The sequence below is a fragment of the Ranitomeya variabilis genome, chromosome 8, assembly GCF_051348905.1.
Source record: "Ranitomeya variabilis isolate aRanVar5 chromosome 8, aRanVar5.hap1, whole genome shotgun sequence".
Taxonomy (NCBI): domain Eukaryota; kingdom Metazoa; phylum Chordata; class Amphibia; order Anura; family Dendrobatidae; genus Ranitomeya; species Ranitomeya variabilis.
In genome coordinates this window covers 110582874-110609488 of record NC_135239.1, presented here as the reverse complement: position 1 = coordinate 110609488, position 26615 = coordinate 110582874, and the positions used below count along the sequence as shown (strand labels likewise).

The 26615-nt window shown below is 41.7% G+C and overlaps 1 protein-coding gene across 2 annotated transcripts in view; it reads right to left on the bottom strand.

Annotated features, from left to right (window-relative positions):
- Positions 1–26615, bottom strand: part of LOC143787905 (L-selectin-like) — a 507551-nt gene that overhangs the window by 450833 nt on the left and 30103 nt on the right. For both annotated transcript variants that reach the window (XM_077277060.1, XM_077277062.1), the window contains exon 2: positions 6354–6432. In XM_077277060.1, coding sequence (XP_077133175.1) covers positions 6354–6432 — 79 coding nt within the window. The remainder of the gene's footprint in view (positions 1–6353; positions 6433–26615) is intronic.

Here is a 26615-nt window from a genome sequence, read left to right as displayed (position 1 = left end):
GGGTGAAATGCTGAATAAAAAAATGAAATTTTGAAATGATTTTTTGGATATTGGGTATGTAGCTTTTATATTGTGATAAAATTAATCAGGTAACTTGATTCTGCATGGCACTATGATTATTATGGTATCAAATTTCTATAGTTATTTTATATTTTTACTGCTTTTGAAAAATTCTGACCTTTGTAAAATAAAATGTTCCTTTTACCATATTATAAGACCCAGGACTTTTTATATTTGAACTCCTTCATCCCATAACCGGTTTTCACCTTCTTGACCAGGCCAAATTAGCCAATTTTGACCATTGTTACTTTATGTGTAATACCACTGGAACACTTAAATGTATCCCAGTGATTCTGAGAACCATTTTTAGCAACACATTGTACTTTATGGCAGTGATAAATTTAGGTCCTTATTTTTTGCGTTTATTTGTGAAAATATCAGAAATTTGGCAAAAATTTTGAACACTTCAGAATTTTCAAGCTTTTAATTTTTATGCCTTTAAACCAGCGAGTTATATCCCACAAAATAGTTGATAAATAACATTTCTCACATGTATACTTTACATAAGCATTATTTTTGAACCATAATTGTTTTTGGTTAGGAAGTTAGAAGGGTTAAAAGTTTATCAGCAATTTCTTATTTGTCCAACAAAATTTACAAAACCATTTTTTAAGGGACTACATCACGTTTAAAGTGACTTTGAGAGGCCCATGTGACAGTAAATATACAAAAGTGAAATGAAAACTGCACTTATCCAAGTGCTCAAAACCGCATTCAGGGAGTTTATTAACACTTTAGGCACTTTATAGGAATTAAAGCAACGTAGCAGGAAAAAAATGAAAATATGAAATTTTCCCTCAAAAATGTTGCTTTAGTCACAAATTCTTGATTTTCATATTGGTAAGAGGAGAAAATGGACCAGAAAAGTTGTTGTACAATTTTATCCCGAATATGTCAATACCCCATATGTTGTGGAAAACTTCTGTTTGGGTGCATGGCAGGGCTCAGATGGGAAGGAGCTCCATTTGACATTTTGAGTGCAATATTGGTGGAAAAGATAGAAGACGCCATATTGCATTTGCAGAGCCCTGGTGTGTGATAAAAGTAGAAACCCCCACAAGGGACCCCTTTTTGGAAACTCCACTCTTCAAGAAATTTACCCAGAGGTTTGGTGAGCACTTTGAATCCACAGGTGCTGCAAAGAATTTGATAATGTTGAGCCGTGAAAATGAAAGAATACACTTTTCCCAAAAAATGTTGCCTTAGCCCCAAGTTTTTCATTTTCACTAGGGTAGCAGGAGAAAACGGGCCTCAAAATTTGTTGTGCAATTTCTCCTGAGTATGATGATACCCCATATCTGGGGGGACTACTTTTTGGTCCACTGACAAGCTCCATAAGGAAAGAGCGACATTTTTGATTGCAGACTTTGATAAAATAGCCTGTGGGTGCATTGTTGTGTTTGGAGATTCCCTGATGAGACTAAATAATGGAAACTACCCACAAGTGACCCTACTTTGGAAACCACCCCTCAAGTAACGTATTTATCAGTGTGGTGAGCACCTTGAAACCACAGGTCTTCACAGAATTTTAGAACAATCATCCGTGAAAATATAAAGATAAAATATTTCCCACAAAAATGTTGCTTTAGCTCCAATTTTTCATTTTCACAAGGGGAACAAGAGAAAATGGTAAAATGTGTTGGACAATTTCTCCTCAGTATCCCACATGTCATGAAAAACTACTTTTGAAACACACTACAAAGCTCAGAAAGGAAATAGTGCAATAAATATTTTGGTGCAGATTATGGTGGGGGGCACTTGAGTTTGGGAGGGCAAAAGTCACTGGATTTTTTGTTTGGGGAGCCATTTAGCTTTTCCAGAGCCTTTGTGTTACCAGTAACATGGAAGTCCCCTATGTTTCCATTAACAGATGACAGACCTGAGTGAGAACTTGCTTTCTTTGTGGATCGAGTTTTTACCATATTTTTCGGACTATAAGACGCACCGGACTATAAGGTGCACCCAGGTTTTAGAGGTGGAAAATAGGGAAAAAAAATATTTGAAGCAAAAAAATGTGGTAAAATATTTAATAACATAAATAACATACTATTATATGTGGTGTTATTACATATAATAGTATGTTATTATGTTGGAAGCTGCAGGACCAGTGTGGTGTCTGTACAGTACTATATGAAGATGCTGGAGGGTGAGTATAAGAATGGGGGCACAGGGCTAATATTGAAAGCACCACTCCAGCACTGCAAAATAACACTGGAGTGCTGCTTTAAAATCCCATGGGAGAACTATAACTCCCAGCATGTCCTGCAGATCCTAAGACATGCTGGGAGTTATAGTTCACCACAGGAGTGGCAGAGTGCTTTATTGTGTATTGTAAAGACTAACCTCTTAATTGTGGCAGCCAGCCGCTGTGGTGAGGTAAAAGCATCCCATGACTGCACACAGAGCCCTCCCTCTTGTTGCCTCTCCACAGCACAGGTTTTGAGGAAGCCAGCAGATTCTAGTGGAGAGCCTGAAGGACCTGTGATGATGTCAAGAAGAGGGAGGGCTCTGAGCTGCCATGTGATGCTCCAGCCCGCCCACTCCTGACCACACAGGTCCTGTTTGTGCACAGCATTCAGCATCCAGGCATGGCAGACAGGTATACAGCGATCTCCTTTCCGCTCTGGCCCCTGCTGCTGCTGCTGCCTCCTCCCCAGGACACACAAATCTCCCTAGCTGCTGCAGCAATCAGCGCTGAGGAAGCCATGCATGTCTCTGCTTAAGTGCAGTATTCATTTGCTGCTCACCGCTCAGCTGATAGGTGGGCAGGGAGTAGCTAATGAATATTCACTGCACTTAATCATCGGGACCACATGGTTTTCCCAGCACTGATTCCGGGCAACGGGGACATCCTGAAGTGGGATAACAGTGCGATCCCACTCACTGCTGCCCCCCTCCCCACATTCTACATCCGTACCATAAGACGCACCCACACTTTCCTCCCAAATTTGGAGGAAAAAAAGTCTTATGGTCGGAAAAATACGGTATATAAGCTTTTATAATGGGAATATTTTACGTAACATTTTGGATCACATATATCCAGCCTCTAAGCTGAGCACTATCATTGCGATTTCCATCAAAATCTCCGGGTGATGTGATTCAAATTAAACCCCTGAGGGATCCATTCACTATAATGAGGCAGCAGAGTTAGTCTGGACTTCGTGTGGCCTGTGTTTAGCAGAGGAGGCCTTCTTTTCAGAGGTGCACTAAACTGTGGCGGACCGAACTTTTATCTATGCTTAAAAAGGCGGAAACTTCCAGATCATAAGCCAGAGAGTATCAAGTTTCTAAATTTGCCTCACTATGGGGGAATCTTCTGCCATGGGTTCCACCTGACTCATTTCAGGAATTTACACAGAATCCCCGATGTAAGCGCTCAGATGTAAGCTAAGCCTTACTGCGATCTTTCGGAGGACGAATCAACAGCAAGTGAAGAATTGGTTTTATCTATTTTTTACGTCGTTCCTCGTGCAGTATAAGTGATTAGATGACTTTATTCTTTCAGTCGGTGTGACTAAAAAATGCTTTTAATTGCAAAATGAAGGAAAATGCATTGCCATATTTTGACATCTATAATTTTCTATATTTCTGCCGACAGAGTTACGTGAGGGTTTCTTTTTTGAGGGACAAGTTGACGCTTCTATTTGTACCATTTTCAGGCACAGTACTTTTTTGATCGCTTTCTTTTCCAGTTTTTGAAAGGTAGAACGATCAAAGACCAACATTTCAGAACTTTTTCTTGCTTTTTTCATGGTTTACCGTGTGGTAAAATTGATAAGGTAGCTTAATTCTTAGAGTCAGTATGATTACAGTGATACCACATTTATGTCTTATTTTTATGTTTTGCCACTTTTACACAATAAAAACAATTTTTAAAAAAGGATTGAGTTTTTTGCGAGACAAGAGGACGTTTTCAGTGATATTTCTATTTACATTCAACTTTGTGATAGTGTTTTATTGCACTGTGGCGGTGAAAAAGCAGTATTTTTCCACGTTTTTTTTTTTACAATGTCTACTGAAGGAGATAACTAGATTGACAGTTTTATAGATCGGGGTGATACCAAATATGTGTACTTTGTTTATTTTTGTTTTTACATCAACATGTATTTATTGATATAATAATTTTATTTCATTTTTTTGTTCTTTATTTTGTTCTTTTTTTAAAAAAACAAACATTTTTATAAAACGCCTTTGAATATTTCTTTCAAATAAATGACTTTACTCGGTCTGTGTCTTTATTACACTTTTGACTATAGGGTTAGTAATAGGGGTGTCTTATAGAAGTTCCTCCATTAATGTCCCCTGGGTTAATGTCAGTTGACAAAACGATAGACACCTCTCCATTACTAACTTTTGGGCTTAATGTAAACGGCCATAAAGCAACTGACAACAATTCCACGACCATTACCCCACTCGTCTTCTCCACAGAGCAAGTGGGAAGAGCCGTGCAAAGAGCCAGAATTGGCATAGCTAATAGATGTGTCTTTTGTGGAATGGTAGTGGGCTGCTATTTCTAGGCTGAGGGGGCCAATATGCATGGCCCCTTACCAGCCTGAGAATACCAGCTCTCAGCTTTCTGCTTTAGCTTGGCTGGTTGTCAAAAATGGGGGGGGGACCCAACGCATTTTTTTATTATTTGTTTAAATAATTTAAAAAAAAGACATGGGTACCCCTCTATTCTTCATAACCAGTCATGATAAAGCTAACAGTTGTAGCCTGCTCTGGTTATCACAAATAGAACAGACCCCACGTTATTTTATTTATTTATAGCACAGGTGCCTGCTGTTGAATACTGCTATCAGTGGCGCCTGATCTTGCTGTTATCAGTGACAGCAGGTGTACGCTGATGGAAGAAGTACTCTCTCATCAGCAGACACCTGTGACCAGTGGTAAACTTTTTGCTGCCGGTCACAGCTGCTGGGTCACTCTTTCATCTGACAGCATGTGAACTGCAGCTCTCTGGCTGGCAATAATAATCTTACCGCCGATCAGAGCTGCCAGTATTTCTCGCCCTGTTATGCAGATGGCAGCATGGGATAGACCCGATCTTTGGGGTGCCGATCCCAAACAGTAACATGGACGTCCTAGAGAAGTCCATGTTTGGGTTCTGTGCCCGAACACTAGGTGTTCGGTAAGGAACTCGATCTTTACTGTTGGGGTTCGCTAATCTCTACTCATAGCAAAATGTACATGTGCGGAAGAGAAGCTGTAACTAATATATTACCCAAAATAAATCATAGATCAAATAGCATACTAAGCTAGGTAAAGATTCACCATCCACCTGCCCCGACACACGTTTCATCTATTTTCCTCAGGGGGCATCTAGATGTTTCATTCTGAGTAGTATATCAAATCAACAGTCATGTGCAGGGAAAGATGTGGGCTCAGCACCGAAGCCCGCATCAAATTCAAAGTCATGACATATGACGTAAATATACAGAATATATCATGAAAGGGTGAAATTGCTAGGCCTTTTGCGCATAGCACTTTACTAACCTCTCCTGGCTCTAGCGCCAAGTGCAGCATCTTCTTTCTCCATTTTCTAGTTCCTGCACTCCTGTGACATGATGTTGCCAAGGCATTTAACCCAGCTCATGCAAAAGACTAAAACCTAAGTTTTCTGGTGGTTGGCATCATGCCACTGCTCTAAACTGGGATTTTTCTGTTTCATCAACCTCTGTTGTTTCGGCAATGCTACATTGGTCATCGCACTGCTACATCAATCCTGTTTTTTACAACTCTGCTACATCAGTCATGCACCAGCTCTGCACCCAGTCATCTAATCTACTTAACCAGTGCCATCTGTCTGTGCTGCTTTAGATCTGCTCATCCAGACCCCAGGCTAATGCACTAGTCTTGATTTTATAGCTTCGTGTAGTCTGAAAATTAATATAACAATTTTGTGAAAGTAGCTGACAGGGAAATTAAAAAATAATATGATAAAGGTGTAATTAATTTAAAAAAATGAGCAGGTTTTCAATAACTCCTGGGTCATGGCATTATTATTATTATTATTATTATTTATATAGCACCATTAATACCATGGTGCTGTACATGAGAAGGGGTTACGTACCGAGTTATACATATCATTTACAGTAAACAAATTTACAATGACAGACTGGTACAGAGGGGAGAGGACCCTGTCCTTGCGGACTTACATTCTACATTTAAATGATTAATTACAATCAAGCATTGAGCTTCGATGGTAACCATTTTATTATCTTTTACAATGTCATGTATACTTGCAGAATAAGCTAAAATGTAGACCTCAGTGACATTTATATGACACTTACCATTGCAAAATAATAACAATGTAAATATTCTACTCTTTTGCCAAACACATCCATATGGCTGACTTTGTCTTTGTAAATTCTGCAAAATAAGTAATTTGAGTTAATAACGTTGGAAAAAACATTACTATGCAATAACGCAGATTTATTTTTTTGTAACATAAAAATTATCTTGTAATTTTATAAAGACATAAAAAGAAACAGGAAATTATAAATCATTAGCAGCACGTTGGAATCTTTATATCTAGCATCTTCTAATAATCAGTATGAAAAAAAATATAGTTTGTACAGAAACATGAGTATGGGGAAAGCAGCTGCTCTGTTATCAATACTTCAGGCACAGACATTAACACCTAAAGGTCTCAATAGGGAACTTGATCTAATCTGACTTGTATCATCCAATACTTCTGCATAAGATGACCCCCTGGTCACCTGCTGAGTCTTCTGCTGGTCTATATGACGCTTGTGTATACTGTACATTTTGTTCACTATGTTCAACTATCTTTTGCAGGTGTAAGTATGCCGACCTTCTCTATTCTGATCTCATTAACCTATCCCCTACTTGCAGGTAGCTTGAATATTGCTCTACGGTATTCTACTGGGGTAAGTACCCAGATTCTTTATTTTCATTTTTATTTATTTTTTATTTATTTTCTATTTTTTATTTTTTATTTATTTTCTATTTTTTATTTTTTATTTTTTAATTTTTATTTTTTATTTTTTATATTTATTTTTTTATTTTATTATCATATTTTTCTATATTATTTTTTTATTTTTAATTTTTTTATTTTTTATTTTTATTTTTATCAATATTATTTTATTTTCTTATCATCATTATCTTTTTTATTTTTTATTTTTTCATTATATTGTTTTCATCAATTTTTACTTTGTCTTCATCCATTTTTTTATTCATTATTAGTAATTTCATTATCATTATTTCATGGTTATCTCATATTTTTCACCCATCATTTTTATTTTATTTTATGTTATTGTTGTTGGCCATTTATTACTTATCTTCTATTTTTATTTTGTCCTTATTCATAAGTTATTTTTCATCATGCATCCGTATTATTTTTTCTTCTTCTTTTTCTTCTTCATTTGTTTATTGTTTATTTTTATTTTTTATTTTTTTATTTTTATTTTTATTTTTATTTCATATTTTTAATTTTTAATTTTTTTTTTTTTTTTTTTTTTTTTTATTTATTTATTTTTTTTTTTCTTTTTATTTCATCACTTTTCATTCTTATCTTTTTACTTTTTTACTCTTTACTTCTTTATTCTTGTTCTTCATCTCTTGAGATTTCTATATCTCCTTTTTCCTCTACTCCGGCCATTTTTGGCCCATTATCTTCCCCTTCCATCTCATCTTGATCCTTTCAATTTCATTCATTCATTCCATGGCTTACATTTTATACCCCCTCTTTCCCTTTTTTTACCCCCCTCTCCTCCCTTTTTTACCCCCCTCCTTTTTTCTTTCTCTCTCTCCCCATTATGCTCTCTTCTCCTCTCCTCCATTATTTTCACATTTATGCTCGTTCTTTTTCTCCGTTCTACCCCATACCCATCTTCTAGCTCTGCCAACTTATTATTTTTCCTTTTCATTCACTCTTCACTCCATTCACCCCTTCCATTTCCTTTCTCCATATCACGCACTCTATGCTTTCAACGCTGGCCCCCTCCCCCTGATACGTCATCATTGCCCGGCCCAGCACTGTTACACAGACGCCGCACATCTCCTTCTACGCTGCACTGCGCATGCTCCTGTTTCCCCTGCGCTCCATTCTGCGTTCCACCTCGGCCCCTCCCCTGTGCGTCTTCACTGCCCGGTTATCCCCTCAGTTACCACACACTAGCCACACCGCACTGCGCATGCTCCTGTTTCCTCTGCGCTCCATCCTGCGTTCCACCTCGGCCCCTCCCCTGTGCGTCCTCACTGCCCGGTCATCCCCTCAGTTACCACACACTATCTACACCGCACTGCGCATGCGCCCGCTTCCTGCGCTCCACCATGCGCTCCACCATAGTTTGCCGCCCTGCACGTCACTGCCGTTCCTCCTCCCACGCCTTTCCATTTCCTGTACCGGACCTATAACACCCACAGCCACTGGCTTTCAGCACACACCCTTGCCGCCACTCCTGGACGTTGGACCCACAGGTACCACATATGCACAGACGTTTTCCTACAATCTGTCCAGTCTATTGCTATTTTTCAACAGCTTCCTCTCTTATCTTTTGCGCTCCAGCTCTTCCAGGGACTTTATCCTTGTCCGTGCCGTTCCGGATTTTCTAAGTTTTCCTGCTTCATTGGTATGTTTACTTTGACTCTCTGCTATTGTGCTGCAGTGCCCGTATTTTTATCCCTCCCTTTTCATCCCTCCCTGCTTCTCCCTTCTGATTCCCGTGCCCTCCAGCTTCAGTGACATGTGCACTTCACTGTGTATCGCTGACTTTTCTGCTACCCAGCTTTTCCACCATTGTGCTGCTGTACCTATATTTTTTAGCCCTTCCTACTTACTACTATTGCTTTTTTATGAGTTTCTTTGCCTTCCTCAGGAGCCATCGCGTTCCGCGTTGCTCTCTTCTCTTCCTTCCTGAAGGTCAGGTATGCGTTACACTCTGCATTTATACGGTCTTGAATATGTAATCATGTATTGTCTTATATTTAGATTTACATTGTCTCCACCAGATTATGTGGATCCATAAATCTTGTTTGACAACGTTGCCCTCCCCCTTGGCTTCTGCCCCCTTGCTGTGTAGTATCTTTCCGCCATTGCTCCCATACCTTACGGGGCTCCTTTTGTACATATTATGTATATATTGCAATAATGTATGGGGCTCTCTTGTGTATATTTTTCTTATTTGACTAGTCACATATGTATGCTTCATGTATATTTTTTTATATTTTTTGCATTTTATTTCTGTATATTTTCTTATCTGACCAGTTACATATGTTTAGTTTCTGTTTTTTTGTTTTTTTGTATTCATGCATGTTTCTAATTCTTGTTTCTGTACCTTTCAGTGAGGTTTGACAAAGGCCCACGTAAGGGTCGAAACGTTACCTCTACAATACCTACCTCTGCAATACTTGAACAATTGATTGTATCACTGTGGTGTCCCTATTAAATTCTTTACACTTATGACGCAAATCTACATTTTGAGCGCGGTTGTTTTCTTCTAAAATCAATACTTCAGGGACAGGCTCCACAACAGACAAAGCAGCTGTCAGGGGATGACTCAGTGACTTCTTCAGAAGAAAATATGTTTTTGCAATAAGGTTCCATTAAAAATGTAGAATGGTTTATATACCGCAGTCTCTATCACACCGTACATAGCCAGCTGCAAACTGATGTAACAATGAATCTGTCAGTGAGCTCATTCTGGGAATACAGGCTGTGTAGGATAGGGGGTTTCAGGCTGTGTAGGATAGGGGAATGCAGGCTGTGTAGACATGGGGATGCAGGCAGTGTGGGAAAGGGAGGTGCAGGCTGTGTGAGATATAGAGGTCCAGGTTGTGTGGGATATGGGGATGCAGGCTGTGTAGGATATGGGGATGCAGGCTGTGTAGGATATGGGGATGCAGGCTGTGTAGGATATGGGGATGTAGGCTGTGTAGAGTATGTGGGTACAGGCTGTGTGGGATAGGGGGGTGCAGGCAGAATGAGAATTGGGGGTGCACACTGTGTAGGATAAAGTAGTGCATTGGGGTGCAGGTCATGAGGGATATGGGGATGCACATTGTGTGGGATATGTGGGTGCAAGCTGTGTGGAATAGAGGGTTGCATTGGGATGCAGGCTGTGTGAGATATTGGGGTGCAGGCTGTAGGATAGAGAGGTGTGTAAGGTTACAGTCTGTTAAATGGAGGGGTAATTGAGGGGGACAGCTGTGTGAGATGGAAGGGTGAGTAGGTTGCAGGCTGTATGGGATGGAAAGCTATGTGGGGTTACAGGCTCCGAGATGGAGTGGTGCATGGGGGTTCAGACTAAGTGAGATGGAGGGGTGCAAGATCTGTCAGATGGGGTTGCAGGCTGTGTGGGATAGGAGGGTGCAAACTGTGTGGAAAATGAGGGTGCAGGATGTGTGGGATAGGGGATGCAAGCTGTGTAGAATATGGGGGTACAGGCTGTGGGATAGGTGGTGAAGGCTGTGTGGGATATTAGGGTGCAGGCTGTGTAGGACAAGGGGGGTTCAGTCTGTGAGATAGGAGGGTGCAGACTGTGTGGTTAGGGGGTGCAGGCTGTGTAGCACAAGGGGGTACAGTCTGTGTGAGATAGGGGGGTGCAGGCTGTGTGGGATAGGGGCTGCAGGCTGTGTGGGATAAAGGGGTGCATTAGGGTGCAGGCTGTGTGGGATGGGGGATTTAGGCTGTGTTGGATATGTGGGTGCAAGCTGTGTGGGATGCAGAGTTGCATAGGGGTGCAGGCTGTAAGATAAAAGGGTGTCTGGGGCTACAAGCTGTATGACATGGAGGGGTGAGTGGTGGGGGTGCAAGCGGTGTTAGATGGAGGGGTAGATGACTCTTCAGGCTGTATGGGATAGAGATATACCAAAGAAAAACCACTTGAAAGAATATAAATATATATAAAAAATGAAAAACCATAAATAATAATGAAAACAAGTATATTCAAGATATAAATAGATTTATTAAGGACACCAATCCAATTTAACACAAAAATTGATTAAAAAACACATACAACAAATCTAAAACACGAGGGGAGCAGGGCACCACCCACAATCTGAACAAATTGCCAAAATAGCATACGATGCTTTACAAATCCAACTACCATAAATAGGGAAGCATACATTTCATATTTACAATCTTATAATAAATTCATACAGTGCTTATAAATATATATCGTAGTCCAAGTAGTATAATTTAACATGCATAAGTAACAGGGTACATATAGCCCCAAAATGTATTATAAAGTGCACATAAATAAATCACCTATAATAATCCCTAATAGGAGAATGACTGGAACTGAATAAACACATCCATATACTAACCAGGATTCATTTCCCACGTGGTGCTGCTGCTACCCCACACTCCAACGCGCGTTTCACACGTTGCTTCGTCAGGGAGTGATAGGAAATGAGGGCTACAGCCAGGTATATATAGCTCCACATAATTAAATGTGACCAATAGTATGATTCTCACCCACATGTGTACTGATCAGCGCTTGATTCACCACCACAAAGCACACCACCCCGTCACCGATCCTGCGGCAACGTCACTAGAGGGCGCGGTCGCACCATCCGCAATGTCACAGGCAGGGCACGTGTCAAGGCACGCGCGCAGGGAGGCAGACCAAGCGCACAACACCAGAGCGGCCATTAGAAGTGATGGCAAAAGGAAGGGCATAGGAGGACATAAGAAACACATGACCAAGTATGATTAGAGAAAATAGATAATATACAAATCATTAACGCGGCCATATGTGACACGGAAAAAAGGGTGTGGACACTAAAAATTGAAAAAATATAAATAAATACATTGAAAACATGGTGAATCATTTGTGACTATCTCATGTACATTAATAATAAATATCCATACAAACTTTTATAAAAATAATAAATAAACACCAATACATGTTAGCATTAGTGTAAACAAAAAAAGTGCAAAAAGTTATAAATACAATAGAAACTACAAAATTAAAATATAGTGTATGATAATGTATATTCACAATCAAACAACAATACATGTGAAAAAATTTCTTTTTATGATATAAATATAAACAAGAAGTGAAATTTTTATTATAAACAAAAATATTTCCAATAAGAATATATATCTTTTTCCTCCTCAAATGAATTCCTTCTTCATATTCATACAGTCTGTCAATCAAGATCACTCCTATCACATATGTTATGGTGAGCCTAAGGTACTAATACAGAAAACAAGTTATAGAAGAGCATTTAACCAGCATATAGATCCCTCATAGAAGAGATTAAAAATAATAAAACAAATTAAAATCAAGAAAAAACAATATATATACAAGATATCTCATAACATAATCATTAATATTCAAATGTATAAAAGGTACATATAATATATATATATAAATAGGCAAAGAGGTCAACGATCAGTGACGAAGGGAATACAACTAAAGCTACAGGAAGCTAGAGAAGCCCCATTGGTCATTAAGGCCTAATGGCTTCATCGTTCTAAGTGTCGTTATCCAACAACACTCCTTCTGTCCCAGTCTATTCATCAAATGGCCACCACGAGCCCCCAAGTGGACAACATCAATACCCTTCACCTGCATATCGATTGTTCCTGTGGGATGAAATTCCCGATAATGAGAAGGTATTGTTTTTAACTTAGCAACCTCCTCCCTATGTGAATCCTCAAACCCGATCAACCTAGCTGCTCGTATATCCCTTATATGCTCCAAGACACGTACACGTAATTGCCTTGATGTGAGACCTATATAAATAAGTCCACATGGACAAGTGATGTAATACACTACTGATGTAGTTCTGCAATTTATAGAGTGTACTATCCTAAAGGTACGAGAGTTTGAGGAATTCACAAACACATCAGCCTTAACCATATATCTACATGCACTACACCCACCACAAGGTCGTGAGCCCCAAGCAGGTCCCTTGGAGTTAAAAATAAATTGCGACCTAGGAGGAATATAATGACTATGTGTGATCATCTCACCTATAGTCTTGCTTCTTCTCGCAATGATCCGTGGTGTATCTTCAATAAATTTAGTCAATTCCGGATCCTCTTTCAATATAGGCCAAAAGCGATTCATGATGTCACCCATGTCCCTCCATCTGCTATGGTAGTTGGTAATAATCCATAGTTGTGGCTCCTCTTTTTCCCACATCTGATTATGAAGAAGGCTGTCGCGACTCCTATCTTTGGCTTGTTGATATCCTCTTTCCACATCCTCCATCGCATAGCCACAACATGTGGGTGAGAATCATACTATTGGTCACATTTAATTATGTGGAGCTATATACACTCACCGGCCACTTTATTAGGTACACCTGTCCAACTTCTTGTTAACACTTAATTTCTAATCAGCCAATCACATGGCGGCAACTCAGTGCATTTAGGCATGTAGACATGGTCAAGACAATCTCCTGCAGTTCAAACCGAGCATCAGTATGGGGAAGAAAGGTGATTTGAGTGTCTTTGAACGTGGCATGGTTGTTGGTGCCAGAAGGGCTGGTCTGAGTATTTCAGAAACTGCTGATCTACTGGGATTTTCACGCACAACCATCTCTAGGGTTTACAGAGAATGGTCCGAAAAAGAAAAAAAATCCAGTGAGCGGCAGTTCTGTGGGCGGAAATGCCTTGTTGATGCCAGAGGTCAGAGGAGAATGGGCAGACTGGTTCGAGCTGATAGAAAGGCAACAGTGACTCAAATCGCCACCCGTTACAACCAAGGTAGGCCTAAGAGCATCTCTGAACGCACAGTGCGTCGAACTTTGAGGCAGATGGGCTACAGCAGCAGAAGACCACACCGGGTACCACTCCTTTCAGCTAAGAACAGGAAACTGAGGCTACAATTTGTACAAGCTCATCGAAATTGGACAGTAGAAGATTGGAAAAACGTTGCTTGGTCTGATGAGTCTCGATTTCTGCTGCGACATTCGGATGGTAGGGTCAGAATTTGGCGTAAACAACATGAAAGCATGGATCCATCCTGCCTTGTATGGAGCATCTTTGGGATGTGCAGCCGACAAATCTGCGGCAACTGTGTGATGCTATCATGTCAATATGGACCAAAATCTGAGGAATGCTTCCAGCACCTTGTTGAATCTATGCCACGAAGAATTGAGGCAGTTCTGAAGGCAAAAGGGGGTCCAACCCGTTACTAGCATGGTGTACCTAATAAAGTGGCCGGTGAGTGTATACCTGGCTGTAGCCCTCATTTCCTATCACTCCCGTGTGAAACGCGCGTTGGAGTGTGGGGTAGCAGCACCACGTGGGAAATGAATCCTGGTTAGTATATGGATGTATGCTTCCCTATTTATGGTAGTTGGATTTGTATAGCATCGTATGCTATTTTGGCAATTTGTTCAGATTGTGGGTGGTGCCCTGCTCCCCTCGTCACACTTAGTCATTATATTCCTCCTAGGTCGCAATTTATTTTTAACTCCAAGGGACCTGCTTGGGGCTTACGACCTTGTGGTGGGTGTAGTGCATGTAGATATATGGTTAAGGCTGATGTGTTTGTGAATTCCTCAAACTCTCGTACCTTTAGGATAGTACGCTCTATAAATTGCAGAACTACATCAGTAGTGTATTACATCACTTGTCCATGTGGACTTATTTATATAGGTCTCACATCAAGGCAATTACGTGTACGTGTCTTGGAGCATATAAGGGATATACGAGCAGCTAGGTTGATCGGGTTTGAGGATTCACATAGGGAGGAGGTTGCTAAGTTAAAAACAATACCTTCTCATTATCGGGAATTTCATCCCACAGGAACAATCGATATGCAGGTGAAGGGTATTGATGTTGTCCACTTGGGGGCTCGTGGTGGCCATTTGATGAATAGACTGGCACAGAAGGAGTGTCGTTGGATAACGACACTTAGAACGATGAAGCCATTAGGCCTTAATGACCAATGGGGCTTCTCTAGCTTCCTGTAGCTTTAGTTGTATTCCCTTCGTCGCTGATCGTTGACCTCTTTGCCTATTTATATATATATTATATGTACCTTTTATATATTTGAATATTAATGATTATGTTATGAGGTATCTTGTATATATATATTGTTTTTTCTTGATTTTAATTTGTTTTATTATTTTTAATCTCTTCTATGAGGGATCTATATGCTGGTTAAATGCTCTTCTATAACTTGTTTTCTGTATTAGTACCTTAGGCTCACCATAACATATGTGATAGGAGTGATCTTGATTGACAGACTGTATGAATATGAAGAAGGAATTCATTTGAGGAGGAAAAAGATATATATTCTTATTGGAAATATTTTTGTTTATAATAAAAATTTCATTTGTTTATATTTATATCATAAAAAGAAATTTTTTCACATGTATTGTTATTTGACTGTGAATATACACTATCATACACTATATTTTAATTTTTTAGTTTCTATTGTATTTATAACTTTTTGCACTTTTTTTGTTTACACTTATGCTAACATGTATTGGTGTTTATTATTTTTATAAAAGTTTGTATGGTGTAGGGATTGGCTCAGGTGAGCAGAGGTAGGGCCGCAGTAATGAGGCAACACACCTGCTTACAGTAACAACTTCAGTGGTTTATTGGCACTTTAAACAGTCCATGACAGAAAGTAAGAGAAAAAAACAAACATACTCCAGCTTGGAGAACCACTGGTCTCCGACTCACCCTTACACGGGACGGGCTTAACTAAGCGGCTGCCAAGTCAGCGGCTTCCGCCAGGTGCCATTCCCAGGGTTGCTACCAGTCATGTCACCGTCCTTTGCGGCATATGTGGCAGAGAAAAACAGTTCAGGCTCATTCCAGCCCAGCTCCAAACCCAGAATAACATGTGCCAAACAAAAGAAACTCCATTACATAGTCTATAGCCACACCCACAGGTGAGGTACCCATCACATGGGCTGATCACGTGATCGTGACATCACTGCAGGTCCTCAACCTTAGGAAAATAACAGGCCAAAACTTATCCTGCTGGGAGAAATATATCTTCCGTCCAGCACTACACCTTTTACTGCACCACATACCTCCCCCCTTTGTTCAACCCTATGGGGGTGGACACATGACATACAGTGGACTCTGGACAGGGCATCTGCATTCCCCTGTAGTCTGCCTGCCCTATGTTCTACTATAAAATTTAAAATTTTGCAGGGACAGAAACCATCTGGTAACTCGTGCATTTCTTTCCTTAGCTTGACTCATCCATGTAAGAGGGGAGTGATCTGTCACCAAGCGAAATTTTCTCCCCAGCAAATAATAGCGAAGAGACTCAAGTGCCCATTTAATGGCCAGGCACTCTCTCTCCACAATACTGTACCTGCTTTCAGCTGGGGTAAGCTTCCGGCTCAGGAAACTAACGGGATGCTCTTCTCCATTAATTTCTTGAGACAACACGGCACCAAGACCTATCTCAGAGGCATCGGTTTGCACGATGAACTCTCTTTTGAAATTGGGTGTAATTAGAATGGGTGTACCACACAGTACTGATTTTAACTTTCCAAAGGCCTCTTCTAACTGATCATTCCATTGGACCATCACAGACTTCCTCCCTTTCAAGCAGTCTGTTAGAGGCGCGGACAATGTTGCAAAGTTGGGAACAAATCGCCTGTAATATCCCACTAAGCCTAAAAAGGCTTTTACCTGCTTGGTTGTGAGGGGATGGGGCCAGTTCTGAATTGCCTCCACTTTGTTTATTTGAGGCTTAAGGACCCCTCTCCCGATGACATAACCCAAGTACCGAGCTTCCTCCAACCCTATGGAACACTTCTTGGGATTGGCTGTTAGCCCTGCTTGTCGGAGGGAATCTATCACCGCCTGTACCTTGGGTAAGTGACTTTCCCAGTCTGCACTGTACACAATAATATCATCCAGATAGGCTGAGGCATAACGGCGATGGGGACGGAGAACAACATCCATTAGCCGTTGGAACGTTGCCGGCGCGCCATGCAAACCAAAGGGTAATACCTTATACTGAAACAGCCCTTCAGGCGTTACAAAGGCTGTTTTTTCCTTAGCTGCCTTTGTTAGGGGCACCTGCCAATAACCTTTTGTAAGGTCAAGGGTTGAAAAATACCTTGCCTGCCCAAACCGCTCTATCAACTCATCCACCCGGGGCATGGGGTAAGCATCAAATTTTGAAACTTCATTAAGTTTTCTGAAGTCATTACAGAATCTTAGCGTCCCATCAGGCTTAGGTATTAGGACTATTGGACTGGCCCAGTCACTCTGCGACTCTTCTATGACCCCTAATTGTAACATATTTTCCACCTCCCGTGATATGGCTTGTCGCCGGGCCTCAGGCACCCGATATGGCTTTAATCGGACTTTGACCTGTGGCTCCGTAAAAATGTCATGTTGGACTATGGAGGTACATCCAGGGAGCTCAGAGAAAACGTCCGTATTTCGGCTAACAATCTCCCGGACCTCCTGAACCTGTTTAGGAGACAAAGTATCTGGTATTTTGACTACAGACAACTCTTGACTGGAAGCACTTGTTAACTGCTCTTATTAATGACATTGAGCATATCTCATTTGACTGTTTGCTTCATTTTTCAATAAAAAGAGCATTAAAAGAAAGACTGCAAGACCTGCCCAGCCCCAAAGTTACACACACCCCAATAACCCTTTGAACAGACTTACTGGATGGCCACCTGAAAGCATTGTTCCTATTATTACAAAGTTGGTACTCCCATACTGTTTGCTTAAGTATTGAATGCAAGGCCTGCCCTTCATAAAATTTAGACACACCCCAATACCCCTTTGAAGCCACGTACAGGATGGCCACATGAAACCAAAGTTTCCATTATTAGGAAGTTGATACTATTTGCCTATGTAGTGAATTGCAGTGTTGAGTCTGAAGAACCTGCATTGGAGAATTGCAGTATTGAGGATGAAGACCCAGCAGTGGAGAATATCAGTGTTGAGGATGAATACCCGGCAGTGGAGCATTGCAGTGTTGAGCCTGAAGAACCTGCATTGGAGATTGTCAGTGTTGAGTCTGAAGACCCGGCATTGGAGCATTGCAGTGTTGAGGCTGAACAACCGGCAGTGGAGCATTTCAGTGCTGATCCTGAAGAACCTGCATTGGAGAATTGGAGTTTTGAAGATGAAGACCCGGCAGTGGAGCATTGCAGTGTTGAGGCTAAACACACGGCAGTGGAACATTGCAGTGTTGAGCCTGAAGAACTTGCATTGGAGAATGTTAGTGTTGAGGCTGAAGACCCAGCATTGGAGCATTGCAGTGTTGAGGCTGAACAACCGGCAGTGGAGCATTTCAGTGTTGAGCCTGCAGAACCTGCATTGGAGAATGTCAGTGTTGAGGCTGAAAACATGGCATTGGTGCATTGCAGTGTTGAGGCTGAACACCCGGCAGTGAATATGTTTGAAGGAGCTGTCAGCCAGTTCAGGAGCGGATGGAAGAGCAGACAACGGGGTAAAGTGTGTCATTTTGGAGAAGTGATTCACCACTACCAAGATGATGGTACACCCCTCTGATACTGGCAAATCCGTAATGAAGTCCAAAGCTATGTGCTGCCATGGACCAGATGATACAGGTAACGGCAGGAGAGAACTGGCAGGAAGTCATCTGCGGACGGACTTTATTGCGGGCACAAATTGGACAGGCAGCCACATAAGCATAAATCTCTCTCCTCATGGACGGCCACCAGTAGTGGGGAGAAATCAACTGTGGAGTCCTCCTTTGTCCTGCGTGACCAGCCACCTTGGACAAGTGGCCCCAAGACAAAACTCCCTCCTTCTCGGATTCAGCTACAAGGGTCTTCCATGGAGGAATTTGTGACAGACTGACTGAAGCGACAGTGACCATCTTAGACGCTTCAATGATAAATTGTGGATCCTCCTCTTGATCCCCAGACAGAAAAGAGCGAGAGAGGGCATGTGCTCTGATGGTCTTGTCACTGGACCTGAAATGTAAAAGAAAGGTAAAGCTGGCAAAAAATAAAGATCACCTAGCTTGACGTGGATTAAGTCTCTGGGTGGACTGGAGTTCTTATGGTCCATGTGGATGACCACAGGATAGACTGCGCCCTCCAGCAGGTAACGCCACTCCTTCAGAGCCAACTTATTGGCGAGTAACTCTCGGTCCCTGATAGAGCAGTTATGTTCAGGAGTGGATAAGGCCTTAGAAAAGAAACCGCAGGACACACGGCGACCCAAGGAGGCCTTCTGGGTGAGCACAACTCCAGCCCCTAACGAGGATGCGTCCATTTCTAGGAAGAACTGTTTCTTCACATCCGGGCGATGCACAACGATGCACATAAATGTAACTCTCATCATTCTCCCCTGCTTGCGCCGATCACCGGCAGAGCAGGGAAGAATGAGGAGAGCCGTGTTCAGCACCCAGCGATGGGGAACAGCGCTTACTGTAACGCTTCTTCCCCGGCGCCATTGCGTGTCACATAGATGACATCCATGAGTTATGTGTATGCACATGTGCAGGACGTTTTATGGCCTGTGCTGACATTAAAAAATGGACATGTCAGTGTGTTTTGTACACGGACACATGGTCCACGGAAGCACACTGACATGTGCACAGACCCTTTCATATGAATAGGCAAATAGCGCTCCGTTCCTCCCGCATGGCAAAGTAGCACTGTACAGCCACATATGGGGCATTGCCACGTTCAGTAGAAATTGTAGGACACATTTTGTTGCCATTTTTACCTTCTTCTTGTGTGAAAATGTAAAATCTTTGGCTAAAACAACATTTTGTTGGTAAAAATGTAGTTATTTTGTCCTCACTGCCCAAAGGTATAAAATTCTGTGACACACCCATGGTGTCAATATGATCACTGCAACCCTAGATGAATTCATTGAGAGGTGTAGTTCATAAAATGGGGTCACTTATGGGATGTTCTGCTGTTTTGGCACCTCATTGTCTCTCCCAGTGGGTCATGGCACCTTCAAACCATAATAATATAATCTGGCGCTCCTTCCCTTCTGAGCTCTGCCATGCTCCCAAACAGTGGTTTATCAACACAGATAGGGTACCAATGTGCTCAGGACAAATTGCACAATAACGTTTGGGGTCTAATTTCTTCTGTTACTCTTGTGAAAATAAAAAATTGAGGGCAAAAAGATAATTTTGTGAAAAAAATATGATTTTTTTATTTGTACGGCTCTACGTTATAAACTTCTATGACGCACTTGGGGGTTCCAAGTGCTCACCACACATCTAGATAAGTTACTTAGGGGGTCTAGTTTCCAAAATGGTGTCACTTGTTGGGAGTTTCCATTGTTTAGGCACAACAGGGGCTCTCCAAACGTGACATGGCGTCCAATCTTAATTCCAGCCAATTTTGCGTTGAAAAAGTAAAACGACACTCCTTCTGTTCCGAGCTCTGCCATACCCCCAAACTGTGTTCAGTGGTTTACCCCCACATATGGGGTATCAGCATAGACAGGACAAATTGCACAACAACGTTTGGGGTCCAATTTCTCCTGTTACCCTTCGGAAAATAAAAATTGGGGGCAAAAAGATCGTTTTTGTGAAAAAAGTGATTTTTTTATTATCACACTGCTCTATGTTATAAATTTCTGTGAAGCACTTGGAGGTTCAAAGTGCTCACCACACATCTAGATAAGTTACTTAGGGAGTCTAGTTTCCAAAATGGTGCAACTTGTGGGGGTTTCCACTGTTTAGGCACAACAGGGGTTCTCCAAACGTGACATGGCATCCGATCTTAATTCCCGCCAATCTTGCATTGAAAAAGTAAAATGACGCTCGTTCCCTTCCGAACTCTGTCATGCACCCAAACAGTGGTTTACCCCCACATATGGGGTATCAGCATACTCAGGATAAAATGCACAGTAACAATCGGGGTCTAATTTCTACTGTTACCCTTGGTAAAATAAAAAATTGGGGGCAAAAAGATCACTTTTGTGGAAAAACTATGATTTTTATTTTTACGGCTCCACTGTATAAACTTAGGTGAAACATTTGGGGATTCAAAGTGCTCACCACACATCTAGATAAGTTACTTAGGGGGTCTAGTTTCCAAAATGGTGTCACTTGTGGGGGGTTTCCACTGTTTAGGCACAACAGGGGTTCTCCAAACGTGACTTGGCATCTGATCTTAATTACAGCCAATCTTGCATGGAAAAAGTAAAATGTCACTCCTTCCCTTCCAAACTCTGCCATGCGCCCAAACAGTGGTTTACCCCTACATATGGGGTATCAGCATACTCAGGATAAAACGCTCAGTAAAAATTTGGGTCTAATTTTTCCTTTTACTCTTGGTAAAATAAAAAATTAGGGGCAAAAATATCACTTTTGTGGAAAAACTATGATTTTTTTATTTTTATGGCTCTACGTTATAAACTTAGGTGAAGCACTTGGGGTTGCAAAGTGCTCACCACACATCTAGATAAGTTACTTAGGGGGTCTAGTTTCCAAAATGGTGTCACTTGTGGGGGATTTCCACTGTTAAGGCACATCAGGGGCTCTCCAAACGCGACATGGCTTCTAATCTCAATTCCAGCCAATTTTGCATTGAAAAGTCAAACGGCGCTCCTTTCATTCCGAGCTCTGCCATGCGCCCAAACAGTAGTTTACCTGCAAATATTGAGTATCAGCATACTCAGGACAAATTGCAAAACAGCAATAATGTTTGGGGTGTAATTTCTCTTGTTACCTTTAGTAAAATAAAAAAAAATGGTCTGAATTAAATTTTTTGTGAAAAAGTTAAATGTTCATTTTTATTTAGATACAGGAAAGATATATATCTTGGTACCGTGTTAGTCAGTAGATAGAAAGATGTTTAGAATTGAGAGTCCTCAGTGGTTGATACCTTTTAATGGCTAACTGGAAAGATGGTAACAAATTGCAAGCTTTTGAGACTACACAGGTCTCTTCATCAGGCATAGACTAATACAAATTCTGAAGAATCACATATTTATGTGTTATGATTAGTGTTGAGCATTCCGATACCGCAAGTATCGGGTATCGGCCGATACTTGCGGGTATCGGAATTCCGATACCGAGATCCGATACTTTTGTGGTATCGGGTATCGGTATCGAAACAACATTAATGTGTAAAAGAAAGAATTAAAATAAAAAATATTGCTATACTCACCTCTCCGACGCAGCCTGGACCTTACCGAGGGAACCGGCAGCGTTCTTTGCTTAAAATGCGCGCGTTTACTGCCTTCCATGACGTCACGGCTTGTGATTGGTCGTGTGCCGCCCATGTGGCCGCGACGCGACCAATCACAGCAAGCCGTGAAGTAATTTTCAGGTCCTGAATGCCTAATTCTAGGCATTCAGGATTTGAAAATTATGTTACGGCTTGTGATTGGTCGCGTCGCGGTCACATGGGCGACGCGACCAATCACAAGCCGTGACATCACGGGAGGCAGGAAACGCGCGCATTTTAAAATTACGTCACGGCTTGTGATTGGTTGCGTGCCGCCCATGTGACCGCGACGCGACCAATCACAGCAAGCCGTGACGTAATTTTCAGGTCCTGAATGCAGAATTAGGCATTCAGGACCTGAAATTACGTCACGGCTTGCTGTGATTGGTCGCGTCGCGGTCACATGGGCGGCACGCAACCAATCACAAGCCGTGACGTAATTTTAAAATGCGCGCGTTTCCTGCCTCCCGTGACGTCACGGCTTGTGATTGGTCGCGTCGCGTTCACATGGGCGACGCGACCAATCACAAGCCGTAACGTAATTTTCAAATCCTGAATGCCTAGAATTAGGCATTCAGGACCTGAAAATTACGTCACGGCTTGCTGTGATTGGTCGCGTCGCGGCCACATGGGCGGCACGCGACCAATCACAAGCCGTGACGTCATGGAAGGCAGTAAACGCGCGCATTTTAAGCAAAGAACGCTGCCGGTTCCCTCGGTAAGGTCCAGGCTGCGTCGGAGAGGTGAGTATAGCAATATTTTTTATTTTAATTCTTTCTTTTACACATTAATATGGATCCCAGGGCCTGAAGGAGAGTTTCCTCTCCTTCAGACCCTGGGAACCATCAGGGATACCGTCCGATACTTGAGTCCCATTGACTTGTATTGGTATCGGGTATCGGTATCGGATTAGATCCGATACTTTGCCGGTATCGGCCGATACTTTCCGATACCGATACTTTCAAGTATCGGACGGTATCGCTCAACACTAGTTATGATCCTTAGTGGTTGAGGATCACAAAATACTCCAGCTAAGTAACAAAACATAGGACAAGCTCTAGGGAGGTGGTAAACTGGACTGACCGCAAATCTGAACCTATCCAACACACTAGAGGTAGCCGGTGAACGTGACTAAAATCCTAGACGTCTCGAGCCAGCCTGAGGAACTAACTACCCCTAGAGAGAAAGAAAGACCTCACTTGCCTCCAGTGAAATAATCCCCAAAGATATAGAAGCCCCCAACAAATAATAACGGTGAGGTAAGAGGAAGGCACATACACAGGGGTGAAAGCAGATTCAGCAAATGAGGCCCACTAATACTAGATAGCAGAAAATAGAAAAGGGGTCTGTGCGGTCAGTAAAAAACCCTTACAAAATATCCACACTGAGATTTCAAGAACCTCCGCACCCACTAACGGTGTGGGGGGTGAAACTCAGTCCCCTAGAGCAACCAGCAAGCGAGGAAATCACATTTTAGCAAGCTGGACAAGAAACATGATGAATGCTGATAATCAAAAAATAAACAAACAAAAACTTAGCTTGTCTTGGAGAGACTGGGAGCAAGGTAGTCACAAGGAATCTGAAGAGCACTGAATACATTGAGAGCAGGCAAGGAACTGAGTATCCAGGTGAGCTAAATAGGAAACCAACCAAGGATAATGAACCAGCTGATGCTGCCAACCTGCAGAAAGACAACACTACACAGCACCGCTTGTGACCACTAGAGGGAGCCCAAAAATAGAGTTCACAACATTTATGCACAACATAGCACAGAAAAAAAACCCATGGATAAGACAGGTGGCATGAAGCAGAATTACCATGAGTGATAAACAGTTATGTCCATAAATGTTGGGCCAGTTCTTAGATAAGGAATGTTTTATTGTCCTGATTGGGGTCTCTGTTGTGATGACCCCTTATAGTCTGAGGGGCAAGTTCCTTAGTTGATGTAAAAAGACATAAATCCATGCGACACATTCATTCCTGCAGTGAGAATGTCAAAGGTCATCATCAGTTTATATTCCCAGACTCTTCTGTCTCTCTGAGTTTTGAAGTTACCTTTCAATACAAGTAATTTCATGTCCATAATGCTATGGTTTGGGAGACAAAAATGTATTGCCACAGGTAGATCCATACTTTTTTCTCTTATTGTGTGGCGGTGAGAATTCATTCTTGTTCTCAGTTTCTGCCCTGTCTCCCCTACATACAGGCCCCCAGTTGGACATTTAGTACAAATAATTAGGTACACCACATTAGAAGTGACGCAGCTGAAAGTACCTGGTATCTTGTAGTCCTTATGTGAGTTGGGGATCTTTATCTTGTCCGTGGTCATTATAAATGGACAGGTTTTACATTTTTTCTGATTGCAGGGAGAGGCACCTGCAGCTGTTGGAGAGGACAGCGAGCTCTTGACAATTATGCTTCTTAGATTTGGGGGCTGTCTAAAACACAGTAGTGGGGGGTCTGGAAAAATGGATTGTAATCGGGCATCTTTTTGTAGTAAAGGTTGTAATTTCCATGCAGCTCCCCTTAGCAACTCCAGATTTGGATTGTAGGTGACCACTAGAGGTACCCGGTTATTTTCTTCTTTAGCTTTGTAATGTAGCAGGTGATTCCTTGATATTCTGGTGGCTCTTGTAATCTGGTTTTCAATTGTTCTTGGATGGTAGCCCTGATTCAAAAAGGTCTTTCTGAGGCGATCAAGGTGTTCATCCCTATCCATGGGGTTGGAACATATACGATTGTACCTGATGGCTTGGCTGTAGACATTGGAGTTTTTTATGTGTTTTGGATGGAAACTGTCCCATTTAAGGTATGTTGGACGGTCGATTGGCTTCTGATACAGGGATGTCTCTATTTTATTGTTCTGCAGCTTAATGATGGTGTCCAAAAAGTTAATTTCAGTACAGGAGTAGTTGAGTGTCAAGTTGATGGTAGGGTGAAATTGATTAAACTGTTTCCATCTTTAGCTGTGGTTCAGACTCCGTCCAGATGATTAAAATGTCATCAATGTAGCGGTAGTACGCCAGAGGCCTGATGGGACATGAGGACAAAAAGTCGCTTTCAATCTTGGCCATGAAAAGATTTGCATACTGTGGGGCCATTTTACTTCCCATTGCTGTGCCAGTCTCCTGTAGATAGATCTCCTTGTCAAATTCAAAGTAATTGTGGGTGAGGATGAATTTTTGTAAGTTTCACCACAGAATTCGCATCAGTCCCTGTGTTTTCCAGGAAGAATTTCCAGGCATTTAATCCATCCTGGTGTGGGATATTGGAGTACAAAGATTCCACATCCATGGTGGCCAGGATGGTTTTTCCTATCTAAATGCAAAAAGGAGAATCTAATTCCCAAAGGACTCTGGATTACAAACCCAATTCTTCCTACCTACAATACCCATTATGCACAAAACCTGTGTCACAGGACTTCTGAGAGATTAAGGAATCATCTTTTGCATGTCTGCTACGGCATAAAGAGTAAAGTCCAAAGGCAATTTGAAACTCTGAGGAAGACACTTAGAGAAGACACAGAGCAAAAATTACAACAATACTACAACAAACTACGGGCCCTTCTGATTCATAAGAAGGAAAGGAAACTGCACAGATTGTGCCTCAATTCAGGACTCTATGCAAACAGATACAAAACAAAGCCAAAACCTGACAACTTGCACAACCACTCTATTCCATACACAAAAGCATCTAACTGTGTCATTAATCTCTCAGATTATAAACCCAACAAAGTGGAGCTGGCCGTGCTCTCCAGAGGACTCTCATTTTGTCCTACTAAGGCCCTGGATAAAACTGAACTCTGCAGTGATATGGAACATTTTTTCAGGAGACTGCGCCTGAGGGAATATTTCAATGATACAGTAGATTCAGAACCCACCTGGACTGAAGTAAAAGGGATCCTAACAACAAAGAAGAGGTCAGACTGGACACCTCCACCTGGATGCAACCCTCATTTGGACAAATATATAGACTCCTTCAGACATTTGATAAAATCCACCATCATAGATACTAACAGGAGACAAGCATCCAACATCAGTGCCCAGGAGAGAAAGGCCATACGGTCTCTGAAAACCAAAAAAGAAATCATCATTAAACCTGCTGACAAGGGAGGTGCAATATTCATGATGAACACATCAGACTATATAAAGGAAGCAAACAGACAACTTATGGACACACGCTACTACAAAAAATTGGAGTCGGATCCTACACAGGACTACTACAAGGAACTAAACAAGTTGGTATCTTGTCTGCCCGACGAATCCATAAGAGCCAATGACCTGATTGTTATGGTTTCCAATGGCAAGGAAACATCAGAAGCATAGAATAAATGGACAAGCTCTCGGGTGATGGAAACTAGAGCTGACCGCGATGCTAAACCTACACACCACACTAGAAGTAGCCAGGGGGCATTCCTGCGTTGTCTCTAGATGCCGCGCGCCAGCCGGAGA